The sequence below is a fragment of the Terrapene carolina genome, unplaced genomic scaffold, assembly GCF_002925995.2.
Source record: "Terrapene carolina triunguis isolate 2854851 unplaced genomic scaffold, T_m_triunguis-2.0 Scaffold192, whole genome shotgun sequence".
Classification (NCBI taxonomy): Eukaryota; Metazoa; Chordata; order Testudines; family Emydidae; genus Terrapene; species Terrapene triunguis.
This window is the reverse complement of record NW_020664543.1, coordinates 18933070-18951252: the sequence shown is the minus strand read 5'-3', so window position 1 is coordinate 18951252 and position 18183 is coordinate 18933070. Positions and strand designations below refer to the sequence as shown.

At 40.8% G+C, this 18183-nt stretch overlaps 1 protein-coding gene across 1 annotated transcript in view; it reads right to left on the bottom strand.

The window, feature by feature from the left end:
* The window catches only part of NARF (nuclear prelamin A recognition factor), a 29149-nt gene that overhangs the window by 7034 nt on the left and 3932 nt on the right, over positions 1–18183 (bottom strand). The window contains exons 4-9 of the mRNA XM_026654450.2: positions 15745–15888; positions 13990–14122; positions 11084–11218; positions 4126–4244; positions 2688–2817; positions 1607–1679 (exon numbers count right to left, since the gene is read on the bottom strand). Coding sequence (XP_026510235.1) covers positions 1607–1679; positions 2688–2817; positions 4126–4244; positions 11084–11218; positions 13990–14122; positions 15745–15888 — 734 coding nt within the window. The remainder of the gene's footprint in view (positions 1–1606; positions 1680–2687; positions 2818–4125; positions 4245–11083; positions 11219–13989; positions 14123–15744; positions 15889–18183) is intronic.

Below are 18183 nucleotides of genomic sequence, written 5' to 3'. Positions count from 1 at the left end.
GTTCTCACTTCATTCCTATTCCTCTGAAGATCTGCTTTTAATGGGTGAAAAATCACCACAGGGAAGGGTAAAGATTTGTGATGTCAAGTCTGGTAGTCAATTTGGATACCACGTTATCCCTCTTAAGGTGTTGCTCTCACCCTCTAATATAAATTAGCCCAAATACAGCTTAAAAGACATTCCAATGGTATGTTTAAAATTTGAAATCAAGCTTGCTCTTTAATCATTTAATAAAACAAAAAGCCACCAACCTAACCTGGCCCTCTCTGTAAGCTTTTAAAAAATGGGTACCTTTAACTCACAGCCGGTGCAGCCCCATTAGCAGAAGTAATCACGGAGGCTGTAGTGTAAACAGGATTTAGGCATTCTTATCACTGTGTAACCTAGACTTCCCTAGTGTAGACAATGCCTAGGCGGGATACAATTTGAGGATGAAGGGAGAAACTCAAAGGGATTTTGGATAGTCTTGAAGGAGCTTTCTTCCACTCTTTGCAGGAGAGTGAGTTTGTCACTTCATTATGCAGCTGTGGAACGAGACTGGACTAACATGCATCACACACAACTTGGAACTGGATAACCTTTGAGACTCTGCCTTTGTAACTAAGTGGCCTAGGAATTCTGTGAGTGTACATGATGGTTTCCATACAAGTTAGGCAGTGAGTAAACAAATACTCTAATGTTTTGCAATGGCCTGGCTTTTCTCTGCTGTCGTTTAACTAATAGATGTATTTATTTGATCTAATGTGGATAGAACCTAGTTGCTCTATTCAGGAAAAAAACATTTACCATTCCTAAAGAAGGTGATGTTCACTTGTCACTAATTCTGCATGAAGACAATAGGAAAAATGGAAATTCACTGTGAAGATGCTGGTCTGAATGAGAGAGGGGATGACAGAACACAGAATAAACCCCACAGAAATTGCCCCAGCCCAGTCTAGTGGGAAGCTGGGTACTAGAAGGAGAACACACCCTGAGGGAATGAGTAGTTAACCCTTACACACGTTCAATTATAGCAAAGCTTAAAAAAAAAAAAAAAAGATATAGATGTGGACACCAAAAGACCCCATGATAACACTAACACAAGTCATCATTTCAGTGGAATCCAGAATCTCACCACTTTATACAGATCTAATACTACTGCACAAAGATACAAATAAAAGCTACTTGGTTTTTTTTTTTATCATCTTCATTGCAGACACCAAAGCCTATTGAACATACAATCTTGGCACAGCACAGGTTTCATTCTTTTAAATTAGGTTTTTAAAAAAATTAGAGAGGAATCCATTTAGGAAGGGGCTGCTGTTTTAGGTGATGGATATATTTTTATACTAATCCAAAATCAATTAGAAAGGGCTATCTGTTGCATTTTACCACTTCATGCACTGGGAGATACAAGAGGCCTCTGAAAGAAAAATGCTTGTTTCTTTAGGCACTGTGCATGTGAACAGGTTTCAGTGTAGTCCGGTTTTGGTGCATGCAAACTTTCTTGTTTTGAATAGCTTATTTGTTTGAAAAAGCACTACACATGTGGTGACTTCTATGTATGACAGAACATTATTTGATCACTGGCACAATGACAACATAGCCCACAGCGAAAGCTACTTACAAACTGTCTACAGCCACTTCAGCCACTTCTTTCATAGATATATTTTTCTGCTCCATTATTTGGACAATTTCACCTGTAGGGCAATGCAGGACATTTTATCTTAAACACAAACCAAAGTACACACACAGTCTCTCTCTTCAAGAAGGCAGATAGCTGAGAGACAAACAAAGCAAAAACAAATAGACAGTGTGGTATGAAGTAGGGTTGCCAACCCTCCAGGATTGGCCTGGAGTCCCCAGGAATTAAAGATTAATCTTTAATTAAAAGATTATATGAGGTGATGAAATCTCCAGGAATAGATCCAAAATTGGCAACCCTCGTATGAAGCCATGAATGAGTCTTGCGGGTCACCCCATATGAGTTCCAAGAATACCTTTACTCCATACCACATCACCAGACATTTCTGGATGTGCCACATATTTACCAAACTACGTTGGCAGTGTTTAAGAATGAATTAATAACTTTCAACCTATCACTGGCCCAATATCAGATAATACCCCTCCTGAGCCTTGGGGCAGAGTGGCATTTGGGAGAAATTTCCACATTGTCCAAAAAGGAAGAAATGTTTTTGTGGCAGGTTAATCTTAAAAGACAACCCTTTCCTTCCATTCCCCCCGCCCCTCTGTGCAAAAAAAAAAGGCAGCTGTTTGAAGCTGCTGGGGGGCAAGAAGGTTGGAAGGAGTAGTCCTCCCAGGAGAGATGTGTTAATGAATTAACAGGCGGAATGTAGATAAGGAGGACAAAGCCACAAACTAAATGCTGGCCAGGACAGCTTTTGCCTGTCAGAAAGGTTGACTGCAGTGCAAGTTCAGATAATTGCTCTGGATGAGACAAGGAGAGTGGAACACAGACACAGCCAGTTTTTGTTCTTTTATCTACCCCACACCCAATCTCTATGCAATACATATAGAGTCAGTAACTCAAGAAAGCGTCCTTTTTTAGAATCAGATGAAACTAAACCTTATTTTGACAACTACAAAATGCTAAATGAATAAAAAGCTGACCTAGCATAAAGTCAGTTCAAACAACTGGTAAATCATGCTGCCGTTTTATATAGGAGGACATTTAAAGGAGGTTTTACCTGACGTTAGAACACAATCAACGTCTTGAGAGTTATACAAGGGGGTGTAAAAATCTTCCCGTAGTGCTTCCAATTTTTTGTCATAGCAAGGAGCCACGATTATATGGAAAATTTTATCTGGAGATAGGTTCTGAGGAATAAAAAGGGCACATCTGAATTTTGTGAAAAGGCCAAGAATGCATGGAGACAAACATGGATAAAAATATTATTGCAGAAAATTACACAGGTTATATTTACAGTCACATTAGGTCTGAAACTAACTGCAAGTCACAGCAACTGGGGCAGCAAATAAAACATTTATCAAGCAGTCAATAAAACGTCAGGACAATCAGAACCAAGCACTTCCCAAAGTACCCGGCCAAGTCCAGGACAATGATTAGCAAAACTGTACGACTTTCATGTGTCAAAGTCTGAGCAATTTAAAATGACATTCTACTTTTTTTTTTTTTTGGCGCTGTTTGGTGTTCTGTAATGTAATTTAAATGAAAATCCAGGATTACTGGAATGCAGGGTATCAGTTACCAAGTGTTTGTAACTTGACTTTCTTTCATGTGTTTAGGAAATGATGAATAGTTACTGTGACTTTTTTCTGTATTGTAGTTTAAATAAATTACCAAAACAATTGAAACTGGTGTAATTATACTGCATTATTTTGACAAATAAAATATGCAGAATTTTGCATTTTTTGGCGCAGAACCCTCCAGGAGTAATAGATACTTAAGTATTATTAATTATCCCCATCTGTCGTATGGGGATAGGGTGAGCAGATAACAAGTCTGAAAAATCGGGGCACTTTTTTTTGGGGGGGAGAGGGGAAGACAAGGGAGGAGTATAGTTGCCTATGTAAAACAAAGCCCCTAATATCGGGATGGTCCCTATTATATTGGGACGCCTGGTCACCCTACATGGGGAAACTGAGGCACACAGCGGCCATGACTTGCTCCAGACCATACCTAAAATTAGTGGCAGAGTCAACTTGTGAACTCAGAACCAATGGATACTTCAGTTCTCAGCATGCAAATGCTTCAGGTTGATCTGAGATGACAGAGCATTGCATGCTGGGAACTGTAGTTTCTGCATGATATCCTCTGCTTTAAAGATTGTATTGTAGAACTCTGTGGGCAGCATTTGGCATGCCAGCTTTACTTTGGTCACTCAGGATTTCACTCTCTATATAGAAAAAGAATCTATCTCCATGAGGTACTGAGAGCACAAGGACAGCAACTATGTTCAGCCAGTGTGGGGTGAAATGGAGAGGTTCTTTGTTTTGCACACTTGCATAGCAGCAAAGCACAATCTAGCCTGAGATGTAAGAACAGACAGTTTAGGAAGAATGAGGGGGTGGGAGGAGGTGTAAGACATCTGTAATTAAATATTAGAAAGCCAACATGCAAGAGAACAATTCTCTAGAAGAGTCGTGAAAAGCAGAATTAGTTACCTGTTGCCTGGCAAAGTAACCCTTCACCAGGGACCCCATGATCTGCTGCGGAGACTTTGCAGTGCAAATGTGTGGAGTCACTGGGTTGGTAAGCACCCTTTCAGCATACCGGATCCAACCTAGAATTACAGTGAATGAAGAAAGATAGCAAAGTTGAGAACATATGGAAATGGCTCCTTGAGGAAAGGGATAAAAAAATCCAGCATGATGGGATGGCAGGGCTGATGGGAAACTTCTTGTTAAAAGTGGGGAGGGAAGATGGACTTGTCTCCCACTGCATGCAGGAAATTTCTGCAATAACTCTTATTAATGCCAACAGAAGCTACGTTCTCTCCAGAGACTCCCTGAGTTGGTGGACTCCAAACTTTTCTTTTGGGTGGAGCCGCTTTTCTTATGGATTGTTGGATGGGTGACTGGTCTCTTCTGCTCTCCCCGGCACAGCTGCCACCAATGGTACTTATGTGGTTCCTTATTACTGTACAATCTGAGAGCCCCACAGTCAATGTATTTATCCTCCCATCGCCCTGATGAGATAGGGCAGTTCTATTATCCAATTTTACAGATGGCCAAGAGAGACTTAAGTGACTCATCCAAGATCATGCAAAAGATCTACTGCAAAGCAGGGAGCTGAACTTCAGTGTCCTGATTGTCAGACTAGCACCCTAACCACTTGACCATCCTTCCTTATCTCTCTGTTCAGTCCATTCTCTCAGTTTCATTTTATTCTCTTCTAGGCACTCTCTTTTGCTGCTCTCCGCTGTTTACCCCCTTCATCTCCTCCTCTGGTGGCTCTTCTGCCTCATGCCCTCACTCAGACAGCTTGCTTAGGGTGGGAGTATCCACTGGTGCTCCCTGGCTGAACCAAGTACAGCAGAAGCAGAGAAGAGAAGCTTCAGCCAGCAGCTCTCTGCCTGACCCTTGTACAGGTGAGCTAACTCCTGCATCTGGCTGTATTAAGGGCCCACAGGAGATGAAAAGACATCCAGTGACTTTCAAGGAGTCACCTGCTGTTTTACACGTAGCTCCTTGAGTACTTTCGCACTGAGGGGACCCAGACTGGGATCATACAGTTTCCCTCCCCTCCTCCTTTTACTCCTTTCCTTTTCCCTGTACACTTATTGGACAAGTCTGGGGTCTCCCTACACACTGAGGAGAGAACAAACCTCACCTCAGTATTTCATAAGACAATCACAATTTGCACTTGCTTTCAAATTTCTACTCTGACTATGCAGTTTGTCCATGTCAGCGGCCCCCCATCAATAAATTCTTTACTGTTCTGAAGGATACTAACAGGAGTCTACAAATGGATTTGGTGAATCTACTGGGTAATTAATTCTATAACCTAGAATCCATTGTGAAATGAATTAGGTATTACATCCGCTTGAATGCCCAGACTTACGGGAGCACCTCAACTGGGGATTCAGATAATAAAGAAATAAGCCAACATTTTTTGGCAGCCATCACTTGGATCACCATTTACTAATGCTGCTCCATTCTACTCAAGAGTGTAGAGTAACTCTGTAACCTTCTGTTTTCTAAGTTTCAGTATCCCAGTACACTGTACAGTGTGCCTTCTCCAGAACAGCAGAGTGGAATGAAGCATCATCTAAAAACTCACTGCATTACTGGGAGCAAGCCTGAACAAATCAGATTTCGGCTATGGTTATACATGAAAATCAATTATCTGTATCCTCTTAAAAAAAAACCACAAGCATCCCAAGTCTCTGTGCATTATTGTAGATATTAATAGATACATTCTATCTAATGTACTTTACTGACCCCATTGCTATAGCATCTGACCACCTCACAATCCTTAATGTATTTATCCTTACAACATCCCTGTGGGGCGGGGCAACACTATTATCTCCATTGTACAGCTGAGAAATTGAGACACAGATAGAGTCAAGTGACTTGACTGGGTCACTCAGGAAGCCTGGAACAGAGCAAGGAATTGAACCTGGTTCTCCCAAGTTCCAGGCTAGTGTCTAACCACTGGGCCTATAATGTGTCTATTACCTTGGTAGATTTATATTTTGCCACTTTGAAAACTAAACAGTACAGAAATGTTAGGGCAGCAATATCTTAGCCCACAGGCAACACCCACTTCACAACAGACAGGTTCTCCATCCCCAAACAGATTAGTGCTTGTAAGAGAGAGACAACGACTACAGAGCACATGCTACCAGGAAACATTATATTTGTAGGCCTGTGGTAATCTTGAGATTTGGGGACCATATAGAAGCAGCACTATAAGTGAAGACATTACACAGTAGTTATACTTGCGAGTCAGCTGAAAACAGGCACTTGGACAAAGAAAAGCAGACAGTATTGTAATCAGGATGGTACTCAGATGATTTTCTCTCTGTGTATGTCAGTAGAAGGGAGCAGGATATATTTCCATGGTTTTCAGGCATGACACCTTTGCAGTATGAGGAGAATTATACAAGGCATGTGCACATTAGGGGAGCACTAGCCGTCCTCCTGCCTGGTGTTCCCAACTCCGGTTAAAAAAGAGACAATGAGACTGACCAGTTTCACATGAGACCCTAACAGGCATTTGTCTGCATCACAGAAACACCCCCCAAACTTCCCTCCCCACAGCAAACACTTATTCATCTGTGCTCAAGGGAAGCAAGGGCTGGATGAGTTAAGGGATCTGCATGTCAGGACTGAGGTGCTATGTCAGAGCTATGAACAAGAAGTTTGTGTTGTGTTTACCTTCATTATGCCTGGTTCCAACCAGTGCTATATAGGTCTCACCTTGGCACAATCAAGGTCAGATTAAAAAATGTGGAACATTTATTGATTTTCCTTTTCTTTTTAGTGTCTGGAATAAAGGTTGGACTGATAGCACTGGAATCTGAAGTCCTTTAACAATTATATGACACCCACACACCCCATACTGTGTACATGACTGTAGAACAGATTATGCCTCTAAAAAGAGGAAGTATTTCTTATTTTAAATTAGAAGTTTTCCACTATGTCACTCTAGATCAATGTTCTCAGACGGCCTTGCCCTTAAACATCTGGCATGATTTTCATTAGTCATCACAGTGCTGTGCCTAGGAAGCTTGTTTTCAGAAACCAAATGTTTTCAATATGATAAATCAAACAACCCCATGGAGTTTCATTAAAATCCAAACAGCTGCAGCCAGCTAGGTAGGCCAGATTTATTTCATGTGCTGTTCTACCATGTATCTATAGCTAGGAAACAAACAAGTTTCCATTAGTTCCAGCTTCACAGTGGCATTAGTCACTGTTTAGTTATGGAAGTAGCCTTGGTGAATGAGCAATACAAGGCTTTTATCTGCACTTCACACATGCACAGTTTGTTTTCTGCCTACTCATCAATCAATAGATCTGCAGAAACCTGAAGAACTGACTGCTTCTTACTGGAGTGAATCACTTATACTTAACCATATAGACTCCTCCTATGTTTGCATTAATTCTAGGCCATCTTCTGGTTTATATTAGCTTCAAAGTACCAGTTCTGTTTTTTTTATTTTTAAGGCCTATGAATCCACAAATCAGTGTGTAAATGCTCCCAGGCTCAGTTCATATATTATTCTCAGTGGTATTTGCTGTATGAAAAACAGTCTAAAAATGTGTGGTTACATATTGCTATAAACTACAGAGAAATACTGAGCCAGATTTATCTTCAGAATAACTCCATACACTTCAGTGGAAAAACAGTGAGAATGAATTTGGCCCACTGGGCCAAAGACATTTGAACAGCCCTGAACAGTCATCTAGTAGCAATGTACTTTCCTGCTATTTGTGAGACTTAGATTCAACTGCCTGTCCCAGTCGCTTGCTTTAGGTGTCAGCAGAGGATGGGAATGTTTTGGGAACAGCAGATCAATTCCAAGCGGGAGTGCTTCATGTCACTCAATGTTGACCAATCTGGCCAATTAAAGAACAAAATCAACAAGAGCTAAAGGATAGTTTAGTCTTATCAGGCAAATGGCTGATTTGTTGTGATGCCAAGTCTTGAGTAGGGGATATAAAAACAGAAGTAAAATGAGAAATCCTCATAGTTTCAACAGGAAAGCAGAGAAACCTCATATGATAAAAAGATTAAAATGCATCCACAAAAGATGACCCTTTATCATGGTCTCTTCAGTTTTATAACCAGAGGAGAGCATTAGTTTGAATCACAGATCACTAAGTCATTGTATACTTAAGGGCAATGGTTCACTATGTGGAGAACTACACCCTGAAAGAAACAGAAGTGAAACTGTTGTGCCTCAATCTGGACTGATCTTCTGTGTACAAAACACTTTTAAACCAATATTGAGATAAAGGAATGCACCCTTTAAACAAACAGAACTTCTGGGACCAATTTATATCAGAGGTTCATAGAATGAAAATAAAAAACCCAGACATTTGAAATAAAGTTGAACTTATTTACTATACATGTAGAAAGCAACTGAGCATGAGGTATCCCCTCTATAGGTTGTGAATGGTGACAAAACCTGCACTCACAGAGTTGTCTACCACAATATTTTGCTCCCATTTTGCAGCAGTGGTGCTGAAAACATCTGACCCGTGTCTCCACTAATACTTACACAATAGCTAGCACCAACGCAGTTGTGCCATTGCTAAAAGAAGATGCCAAACTTTATAGTGTAGATAAGCACATAAGTGCCCTCCATTAATTAGAATCATAGAATATCAGGGTTGGAAGGGACCTCAGGAGGTCATCTAGTCCAACCCCCTGCTCAAAGCAGGACCAATCCCCAGACAGATTTTTACCCCAGTTCCCTAAATGGCCCCCTCAAGGATTGAACTCACAACCCTGGGTTTAGCAGGCCAATGCTCAAACCACTGAGCTATCCCTCCCCCCCAAATTGATTGACTCATAATAGCCCTCTGGGGTGAATAAGTATTATTATCTCTGATTTGTAGATGAGGGAAAACAAATTTCCTCTGGCTCAATTCTAACACAAAACCACACTTATGGGAAATTATTCTCAAACCCACCATACTCTCTGAGAACCTAATCCAACTCCCAGTGAAGTCAATTTGGGAATCCTGCCACTGATTTCAATGGGAGTTGGACTGGCCTCTAAATGTTAATTAAATCATGAGTAACAAGATAAATTGAGTGCTTTTTTGTTTAAACCTTACAAGCTGTAGGGAAAGACATGTGGCACATCTGCTTCTGAACACAGGAGACAAAACAAACTAGAACCCTTTTTTCCTAACAGACAAACCTAAAGGGTATTCTCCTCCTGACATATACATGCAAGCCCTAGAAGTGTATGTTCAACACATCCAGCAGAGAATATACAACAGTTATCCACCCGACAAAGATACTTACTTTTACACAATAAAATGTAAGAGTATAATTTTAAAAACCATCGTTTTCCAGAAAACAATCTATTCAAAATTATATGCCCACACATTTTACATTAAATGATAGTGGCAGATTATGGAGATTGGCAACCCTCCAAGGAAAGCATGCTGTGTTTGTAAACCATCCTTCATCTCTCTTTTGTAGTAATATTTCCTTAGAGGAACACTGCCCACTTGAACTAGTTTAAAATTAACTATTTAAAAAAAATCCATTTTCTGATGGAGTTCCTCCGCTTAAACATGTCCTGAAATGTACAACAATTATTGCTAAGAAAGCTTTTTCTGCTCCTTTGTTGATGTTTATAAAGGATTTTTCAGCAAGATCTTCAAAGGTATTTAGGCACCTTACTGCTATTGAGTTAGATGAGTAACTTCCTTTGAGGAACTGGACTAAAATGACTAGCTAACTGAGTAAACAGGAGAATAGCATAACTGACTATACAAAGTAAACAAACTGGGGAAAAAAATTGTCCCCTTTAACTTGTCTTGTTTCCAGTAATGGTAGGTGTTCCCTGTAACAAGGCATACGCTTCTCAGAGAGAAGTGTGGTATTTCAAGTTGATGGCTTCCCTTCAACATTAAAACTATTGTTCCATCTCACACAGTCAACATGAACATAGTTTCATTTAATCATTTCCTTCCATACTCAGTGACAAGTTAAAAACTTTGCCTGGGTTAATGGAAGTCATGGTTTCTAATTAAAGCACTTAGTAAAAGTACATTTTTCTTAATGGTGCTTTTCAACAGGAAATGTTTAATTCAAAGAAATGAATGGCGAAGCCAAAACCACACAGTGAGAGAAGAATGATGTAGTGGGGAGAGTGCTGTGATCTAAACACATGACTCAGAGCTAGAAACTCCTTAAGTGCTAATCCTTGCACAGACTCCTTCTGAGGCCTTGGACAAGACACTTAAGCTTTCTGTACCTCAGTTTCCCTATCTATAAAATTAAATAATATGTGCCTCTCTCACAGGGAGAATGTGAAACTTAACTAGTTAATGGTGTGTGCAGAGAGGTACCAATTTTGCTTCCCTCAACCAGCAGTGTGCAACAGACCCTGGTAGAATTCACACTCAGGGGAGGGCAGGCAGTACTTGCACTACTCATCTTTCTCACAGTTCTGCTGGATGACAACAGCTTTAAGTTGCAGTTGGGACTCCATATGAGAACCCCTATGTCAGATTGCCTAGGGGATCCAGTGATACAGCACATTTCATTTCCAACTTGGCCACACTCTCCCCATCTACACTGCCCACTTTTGTGGCTATGCCAGCTCCCTGGCAGAGGAGAAGCTGCGTGTGTCATGTGGTACCAAACCCGCTGCTCTCCAGGCACATTTTCTGTCATCGCAGCAGCCTGTTTAACTCAGAGCTGAATCTAGCTCTATGTCTGCAAAGCATCTGAACAGTGCTATAGCTGCCAAGTATTACTACATACAGGAAAGGAGGACGTGTGCTGTAAGATTCAGAATCCTTGAAATACAGAGCCCAAAAATCTTCTGCGCTACAATATACCCTACTAGAACTGCACTATTTTTATTTCTATAGTGATAAATGGGGGACTGTACAATGCTGCAGAGTTAGGGACTCAACTTCTCACCAGGACAAGCAGAGGCAAACATTGGTAAGGCATGTTCCTCCTGGTTCCGCTGTTGATACCGCTGCACAAATTCCTTCTGGCTCTCCAGGATACTGAAATCAGCAGCTATAGTGGTGTCAAATACATAATGCACCCCTAAGAAACAAAAGGACAAGAATATGTGATGAATTAACTTCTGGAGTGTTTTGCATCTCACAGACCTTCTTTCCCATCTCCAGGCTTTTACGTAACCTTTAAAAACTCTAAGAAACAACGCGCAAACCCTGCTTGCTCTCCAGTTTTGGGCACACTTTTAACACCTGCAGCATACTTTAACAACAAAAACCATAAATCCGAAAGCACATTTTCTGAGTCACAGATTTTTAAAAAGCTGCTCACTTGTTAATAATATGATTCCCTTCAAAGCTTCAAAAGGAAATCTGTTTCCTTATAGAAAGTTTGCCCTTTAGTGCACACTTACACTCTGTTGCAGAACTGGGCTGCTGGCAATGACTCAAACTATGAACATTCTTTTATAACCAACAGTTTGAGGGCATACAAACTTTTATATCCCTGCAATGGGACAACCTTCCACTGATGCACTTGCCTAAATATTTATAAATACCTGCAAAATGTTCTGTATATCACCAAAGGCCTCCATCTATTTACCTGTCAGTGTGTTTCTATACAGCTGTAAAATATTATCTATACCATTGTACCTAGTATAATGTATTCCCAGATAATGCAAACAATCTAAAATAAATTTGGGGTCCACCAATACTTATAGTGTTCCTTTCAGATAATTATTTCCCTAATTAATGGGAAAAAACACAGATCAGTTACACACACTTATAACATTTGTTCTGTGGAAAATTATGACATAGATCTTGGAGGAGGAAAAGCTTCTTCTTTTCCCTATTATTTAAGTAGGAAAAACTATAGGAAAGAGGAAGTTTTAGCAAAATGATATACATATAGCAAGTGTTAGGAGCACATAGTATATGAGACATCAAAAAAGTATAGTTTTAATATCAAATAAAGAGACTGTACACTGCTTGGAGAAGATTGTTGAAACAACGGTGAACAGGAACAAGGAAGCAGAACTTCTAAGACTATTATCAGCACTCAAACTCTCAAATGATTGGTCTGATAGCACGAGGGGTAAAATTCCCCTCAGTAAAGGTATATGGGGAATTCTGGCTTCACTGAGCTCAATGACAAAACTTCTATTGACCTCAATATGGCCAGGATTTCCCCCATGGACTGGAAATTAGACTGACAGTCACTGGTGTTATTTCTAATAATCTGTTATCTTTTCCATAACTAAAACTTCCCAGTTTCTTTCAAAACAGTTACTCACAGTTGGGGGTTTCTTCTGCTTCCACTTGGCAAAATTTCACATGTTGCAGTGCTTGACAGATGGGTCAATAGTTTTACTTTCCTTACATCACACTGGCCCTTTACAGGGAGGCCCAGTAATGACACTCCACACCCCCTAGAGGGCTGCAAGATGGTTCAGAACTGGCTTCTTTCTTAAAAAATTCGTAACGATCCTTTCCAAAATTACTTTGTCTTCAGACAGTTACAGCAAATAAGGACTTAGGTCCCTGTATTTCCACAGCACTCTCAGCACACATTTTTGCTCCTGCTACATATATTTTCCAGTTTAAGTCACATAGGGGTAAAAAGAACTCTGAAAAAGTACTTTGTAGGAGCTCTCTTTGATAGTGATGAAGATAGAGGAGGATGCAGCTGCTCTCCAAATCAGTCACTCCTGCACAGGGTGACCGTCTGTCCCGAATTGGGTGGGGGGCGGGGGCAGTTCTGAAATGCAGAGTTCAAGTCCTAGTCCTGGATTGAATGACTCTGAGACAGCATTTGTCTTGGATTTGTGGTGCCGCTCCACGCCTGCCCGAGACTCAGGAGAAGTGCCAGCCGTTTCACGGTGGGGGGGGCTGAGATGGGTCTTAGGTCCCCCTTGCCACAAGGCCCCACCACCTACTCCTCCTCTCCCCACCAAGGCCCTACTCCCTGGCCAGGCTGGAAGCCGGAGTCGGGCCACAGTTCCAGGGAGCTCAGGCCACTGTGGGAAGCCCCAGACCATCCACCTGCCCTTGGTGGCATGCCCCAGGGGGCAGGGACATGGGCCGGGGACTGCTCTTGGGCACCCTAGCCCCCTGCTTTTGCCTTGTGAAAAGGTGGTCACCCTACTCCTGCACATTTGCAATTTCCTGCCTACATATAACTATAGTTCTCTTCTAAAATCAGGATTATCAGCCCCTCTAACAGGAAAGAAATAAACCCACTGTCCTCTAGCTAGCTCGGATACACGTAGCAGTGAAGCTATGACAGCATGATTTCAGTGTGGGCTATACAAGCTCGCTCAGGACCCTGGGTACTTACTCGGACAGCTGCCCTACACTGAAGTGCATACTGCTGCAGCTTCAATGTTATCAGTACCCAAATTAACTAGCTTAAAGCTAGCTCAGGGATGTCTACACATGTTGCAGTCACATCTCTGGTTGTAGTGAGACATACTTTCAGTTTCAATGTCAATAGTCCAGACCTTGGCCACAGAACTACAAGCATGTGCATGTGTGATGGAGGAAAAACAATTTGTTAAAGAAACAGATTTCAGTCTGAAGCTTCTGAAGAGTCATTAGAAACAAAAGTGACTTAAAGACGTCTACAGAAGATACCTCAACAGTGTCCTTAAACTCTCTTCCCAACCCCTACTGCACTAGCTCAAGAACATTTCTGGGATGGGCACTGTTATGTCACAACAAATAACTTAGAATATACCCTTTAAACACAATTGCAAAACAGTCTCTTATGACTGGGGAGTGCTGCAAAATTCTGCCAGGGAAGAAAGAAACCCAAGATAATCCTGCTGTGTTCTCCCAGTGTAATAACAAATCAGAACTTACCAAGACTTTTGAGGAAACCACAGAGTCTCTTGGCTGCATCGTTTACACAGAGATTGAATTTAGCAGCAAAATAAGGCAATGACTGAGTGCATATAGACACTGCCAACACTTTGTGTTTTGAGGTATCACATTTCTGGAAAATAAACAAAGCATGCAGGTGGATTATTACAACAGCATAAGATCCCTCTCCTTCTCATTCCCTCCCCATCCCCAAGAGTCACTCCTCTAATTTCCTACTCTTTAAACAAACATACCAGGAAAGCCCCAATGAAGCAACTACCATCCTTCTTACAGAGAGTGGAATGGAATTTCCTTCTGGTTCTGTCAATGTTGAGAGTCAATCAGCTAGAGAGTTTGCTGTTGTATGACACAAGGAATTCCATCCCTCCCAGGACAACCCTATCCTTGGCTTGTTAAGCAAGTAAGGAGAGTTAGAGAATCAACACTTACAGGATTTTGATAACTAAGGGAAGCATAATGCTTCCAAAATATGGGAAGAGCTTAGAAACAAATATAGGTGTTTAGATTAAGGTTTACAGGAGCACGGAGATTTGAAATTTTAAATATGATCCTTCAAACTAAGGATGTGATCCTGAGAGATGCCCAGTGGCCTTAACTTCAACAGGAATTGAGGGCATTCAGCAGGACTGGACCCTAAACAAACCAACCCAGCAATGCTATATATGCACAATCAAGTGTGTTTGGTTGAAGAAAAAGACTGATGTGCAAACGTAACATTCTGGTGAGGATGACGTCATCTATGTGAAGATGTACACTTTGTGTTTTAGTTAGGACATGTTGCCTGTCGTGTATGTTCCTCACCAACGGTAGTGGAAGACTTAAAAGACACAAGCGATAAAACAGGAATAGAGAAATCCCGCACCAGATGACTTAATAGAAATTAGAACTAGAAGAAAGCAATGATTCTGCTACATTTAAATCTTTGTCTGTCTCACACTTATACAACCACATCATGCTATAGAATCAAACCAGTCCTAAAAACTGGCTAGAATATTCTGGGAGGAATCCTTACATATATCAAATAGGTGGAGAGAGCAGTATCAATTTCAATTAAAAATAAATTTTTTAAAGTAGCTGTTGCCTCCTGGGTGAGAGTACAATAGTCTGGAGTGGTAGATCATTAAGTCAATGTCCAGATCAGCAGACTCAAGTACTGTGTGTATTAGGAAGGCTACCAAAGAACCAACCTTAACAATAAAATGGCACCGTCTTCGTGTCAGACAGAAGCTATGATTTTATTTATTTTGCAAGAGGAAAAAGAACCCAAGATACAGCAAAAAGATACTCTTCTGAATACACACCTTTCAAATGTGCCTGGTATCATTCATACCTTAAAGCACGTACTAGAAACTAATGGGACAATTCTCTCTAATTTTTGCAGTCAGGTCTTTGATAATTGATAATTTCATACCTTGTGCATATTGTTCTCATTCTTTCACCATGATCACAAAAACCAGAATGCCTCCAACACTCGAGAAGTGCATATTTAACAACACTATAACTGCACACCCTACAGTTTATTATTGAAGTTATGAGATAATCATCGTGCTTTGCCCTACAGCTTCTTACAGAATACATCTCATAAAATTTAGATTACAGCCATGATCTTACTTTCACTGATGTAGTGCTTTAACTGCTATACTATTCAAGGGTTTTTAGTTATCACTGAAACTGCTTAGTCACTATCTCACATCCTTCCTCTCACACAAATTCCTGCATGCTTTGTCACTTTACCTTGTTAAGGTTGAGTATGCGAAAGAGTTCCTTCTGATTTTGCTGGAAAATCCTGACACCTTCTTCTGATGTCACACAGTTGTCACAAGCTAGGCAGTCACTAAGGAATATTTTAGCACCAGCCAATTTATGGAATTCATTTTTCTGGAAATGAAAGGAGATTGGATAAGCTAACTTTCAGGGCCTTTGCACTGACTTATTTAAACTGCAACTGTAGTTCTGTTATTTTGTTAAAAACACAAGACTGTCCCCCTCATGTGTGTGTGTAACATTTCAAATTAGAAAATGGTCTGTTCAGTATCTCTTGATATCTCTGCCTCCTGTCATTATTAAACTGTATTATTATATGTCAAAGCATTTTGAGATATTGTGTAGTATCGTTCAGAAGACAGTAGTGGCAAAAAAATTCAAACTCAGAATTTTAAAGTTAAGCATCTAACCAACATCCATATTTAGGCACCTGAAGTGGCTTGATTTGCAGAGGCATTGAGCATTGCATCCATTAACTTCACAGTACTTACCTTCTCAGGCTTCTTCAATGCTGAATATGGATTTACATAATTAACATCAGACATCCAAGTCTGAAAACGTTGGCGACAGTTTTTATTAAGGGCACAACACAAAGGAAAGGTTATGTCGTGATCACTTGAGTCAGGCAAACTGTCTCAGTGGCCTAAACAAGATGAGTCCCATGTCTATGGCAAGCAGGATCTGGCCCCAAAGTTGCATTGTTTTTGTGTTACATTATATGAATGACAACTCTGTAAGGGATCTGGGGGTCATAGTGGATCACAAGCTAAATATGAGTCAACATTGTAACACTGTTGCAAAAAAAGCAAACATAATTCTGGGATGTATTAGCAGGAGTATTGTAAGCAAGACACGAGAAGTAATTCTTCCGCTCTACTCCACACTGATTAGGCTTCAACTGGAATATTGTGTCCAGTTCTGGGTGCCACATTTCAGGAAAGATGAGGACAAATTGGAGAAAGTCCAGAGAAGAGCAACAAAAATGATTAAAGGTCTAGAAAACATGACCTTTGAGGGAAGAGTGAAAAAATTGGGTTTTGTTTAGTCTGGAGAAGAGAAGACTGAGAGGGGATATGATAACAGTTTTCAGGTACATAAAAGGTTGGTACAAGGAGGAGGGAGAAAATTTTTTCTTCTTAACCTCTGAGGATAGGACAAGAAGCAATGGGCTTAAATTGCAGCAAGGGCGGTTTAGTACTGCGGAAAGGGATCTGGGGGTCATAGTGGATCACAAGCTAAATATGAGTCAACAGTGTAACACTGTTGCAAAAAAAGCAAACGTCATTCTGGGATATATTAGCAGGAGTATTGTAAGCAAGACATGAGAAGTAATTCTTCCACTCTGCTCTGCGCTGATTAGGCCTCAACTGGAGTACTGTGTCCAGTTCTGGGTGCAACATTTCAGGAAAGATGTGGACAAATTGGAGAAAGTCCAGAGAAGAGCAACAAAAATGATTAAAGGTCTAGAAAACATGACCTATGAGGGAAGATTGAAAAAACTGGGTTTGTTAGTCTGGAGAAGAGAAGACTGAGAGGGGATATGATAACAGTTTTCAGGTACATAAAAGGTCAGTACAAGGAGGAGGGAGAAAAATTGTTCTTCTTAACCCCTGAGGATAGGACAACAAGCAATAGGCTTAAATTGCAGCAAGGGAGGTTTAGGTTGGACATTAGGAAAAACTTCCTGTCAGAGTGGTTAAGCACTGGAATAAATTGGCCAGGGAGGTTGTGGAATCTCCATCATTGGGGATTTTTAAGAGCAGGTTGGACAAACACCTGTCACGGATGGTCTAGATAATACTTAGTCCTGCCTTAAGTGCAGGGTACTGGACTAGATGACCTCTCAAGGTCCCTTCCAGTTCTAGGATTCTATGATTTATGGATGGAACATTGTTTGTTAGTTAATTTGAGAGAGGAGGAACTTCTGCAAAGGAGAGAGAGACTTCCAGACCCCTTGCAAACTCTCAAACGAAAAGTGTTATTCCGTTTAATTTAGCAAACCAAGTATGAGACCTATAGCATCATTACCTCTTTCACCTATAGTTAGAACATACTTGTGTGGTTTGAAGTGCCAAGCACCCTCCTCCTTTTCTTTCAAAAGTAACTCACACAAATAAGAAATTTGTAGGATCAATTTTTGCATGGAAACTGTTTTCCTGTATATTGCATTTGCTTTGAGTTGATCCTACAAACTCTGACTTGTGAGTAACTTTTACTCAAGTATTCCATTCTCTTCATTTGGACCACTCATGGGAGTAACGATTTCATGGGTTGGACCCGATCACGTCAGATGCCGAGCAGCCTAAACTTCTATGGATTTCACTCAGAGATAAAGGTGTTCAGCCCCTTGAATGATCAGGCCCTTAAAATGCAAGATGCTTTTTTCGGGGGGGGGGGGGGGGGGGGGGG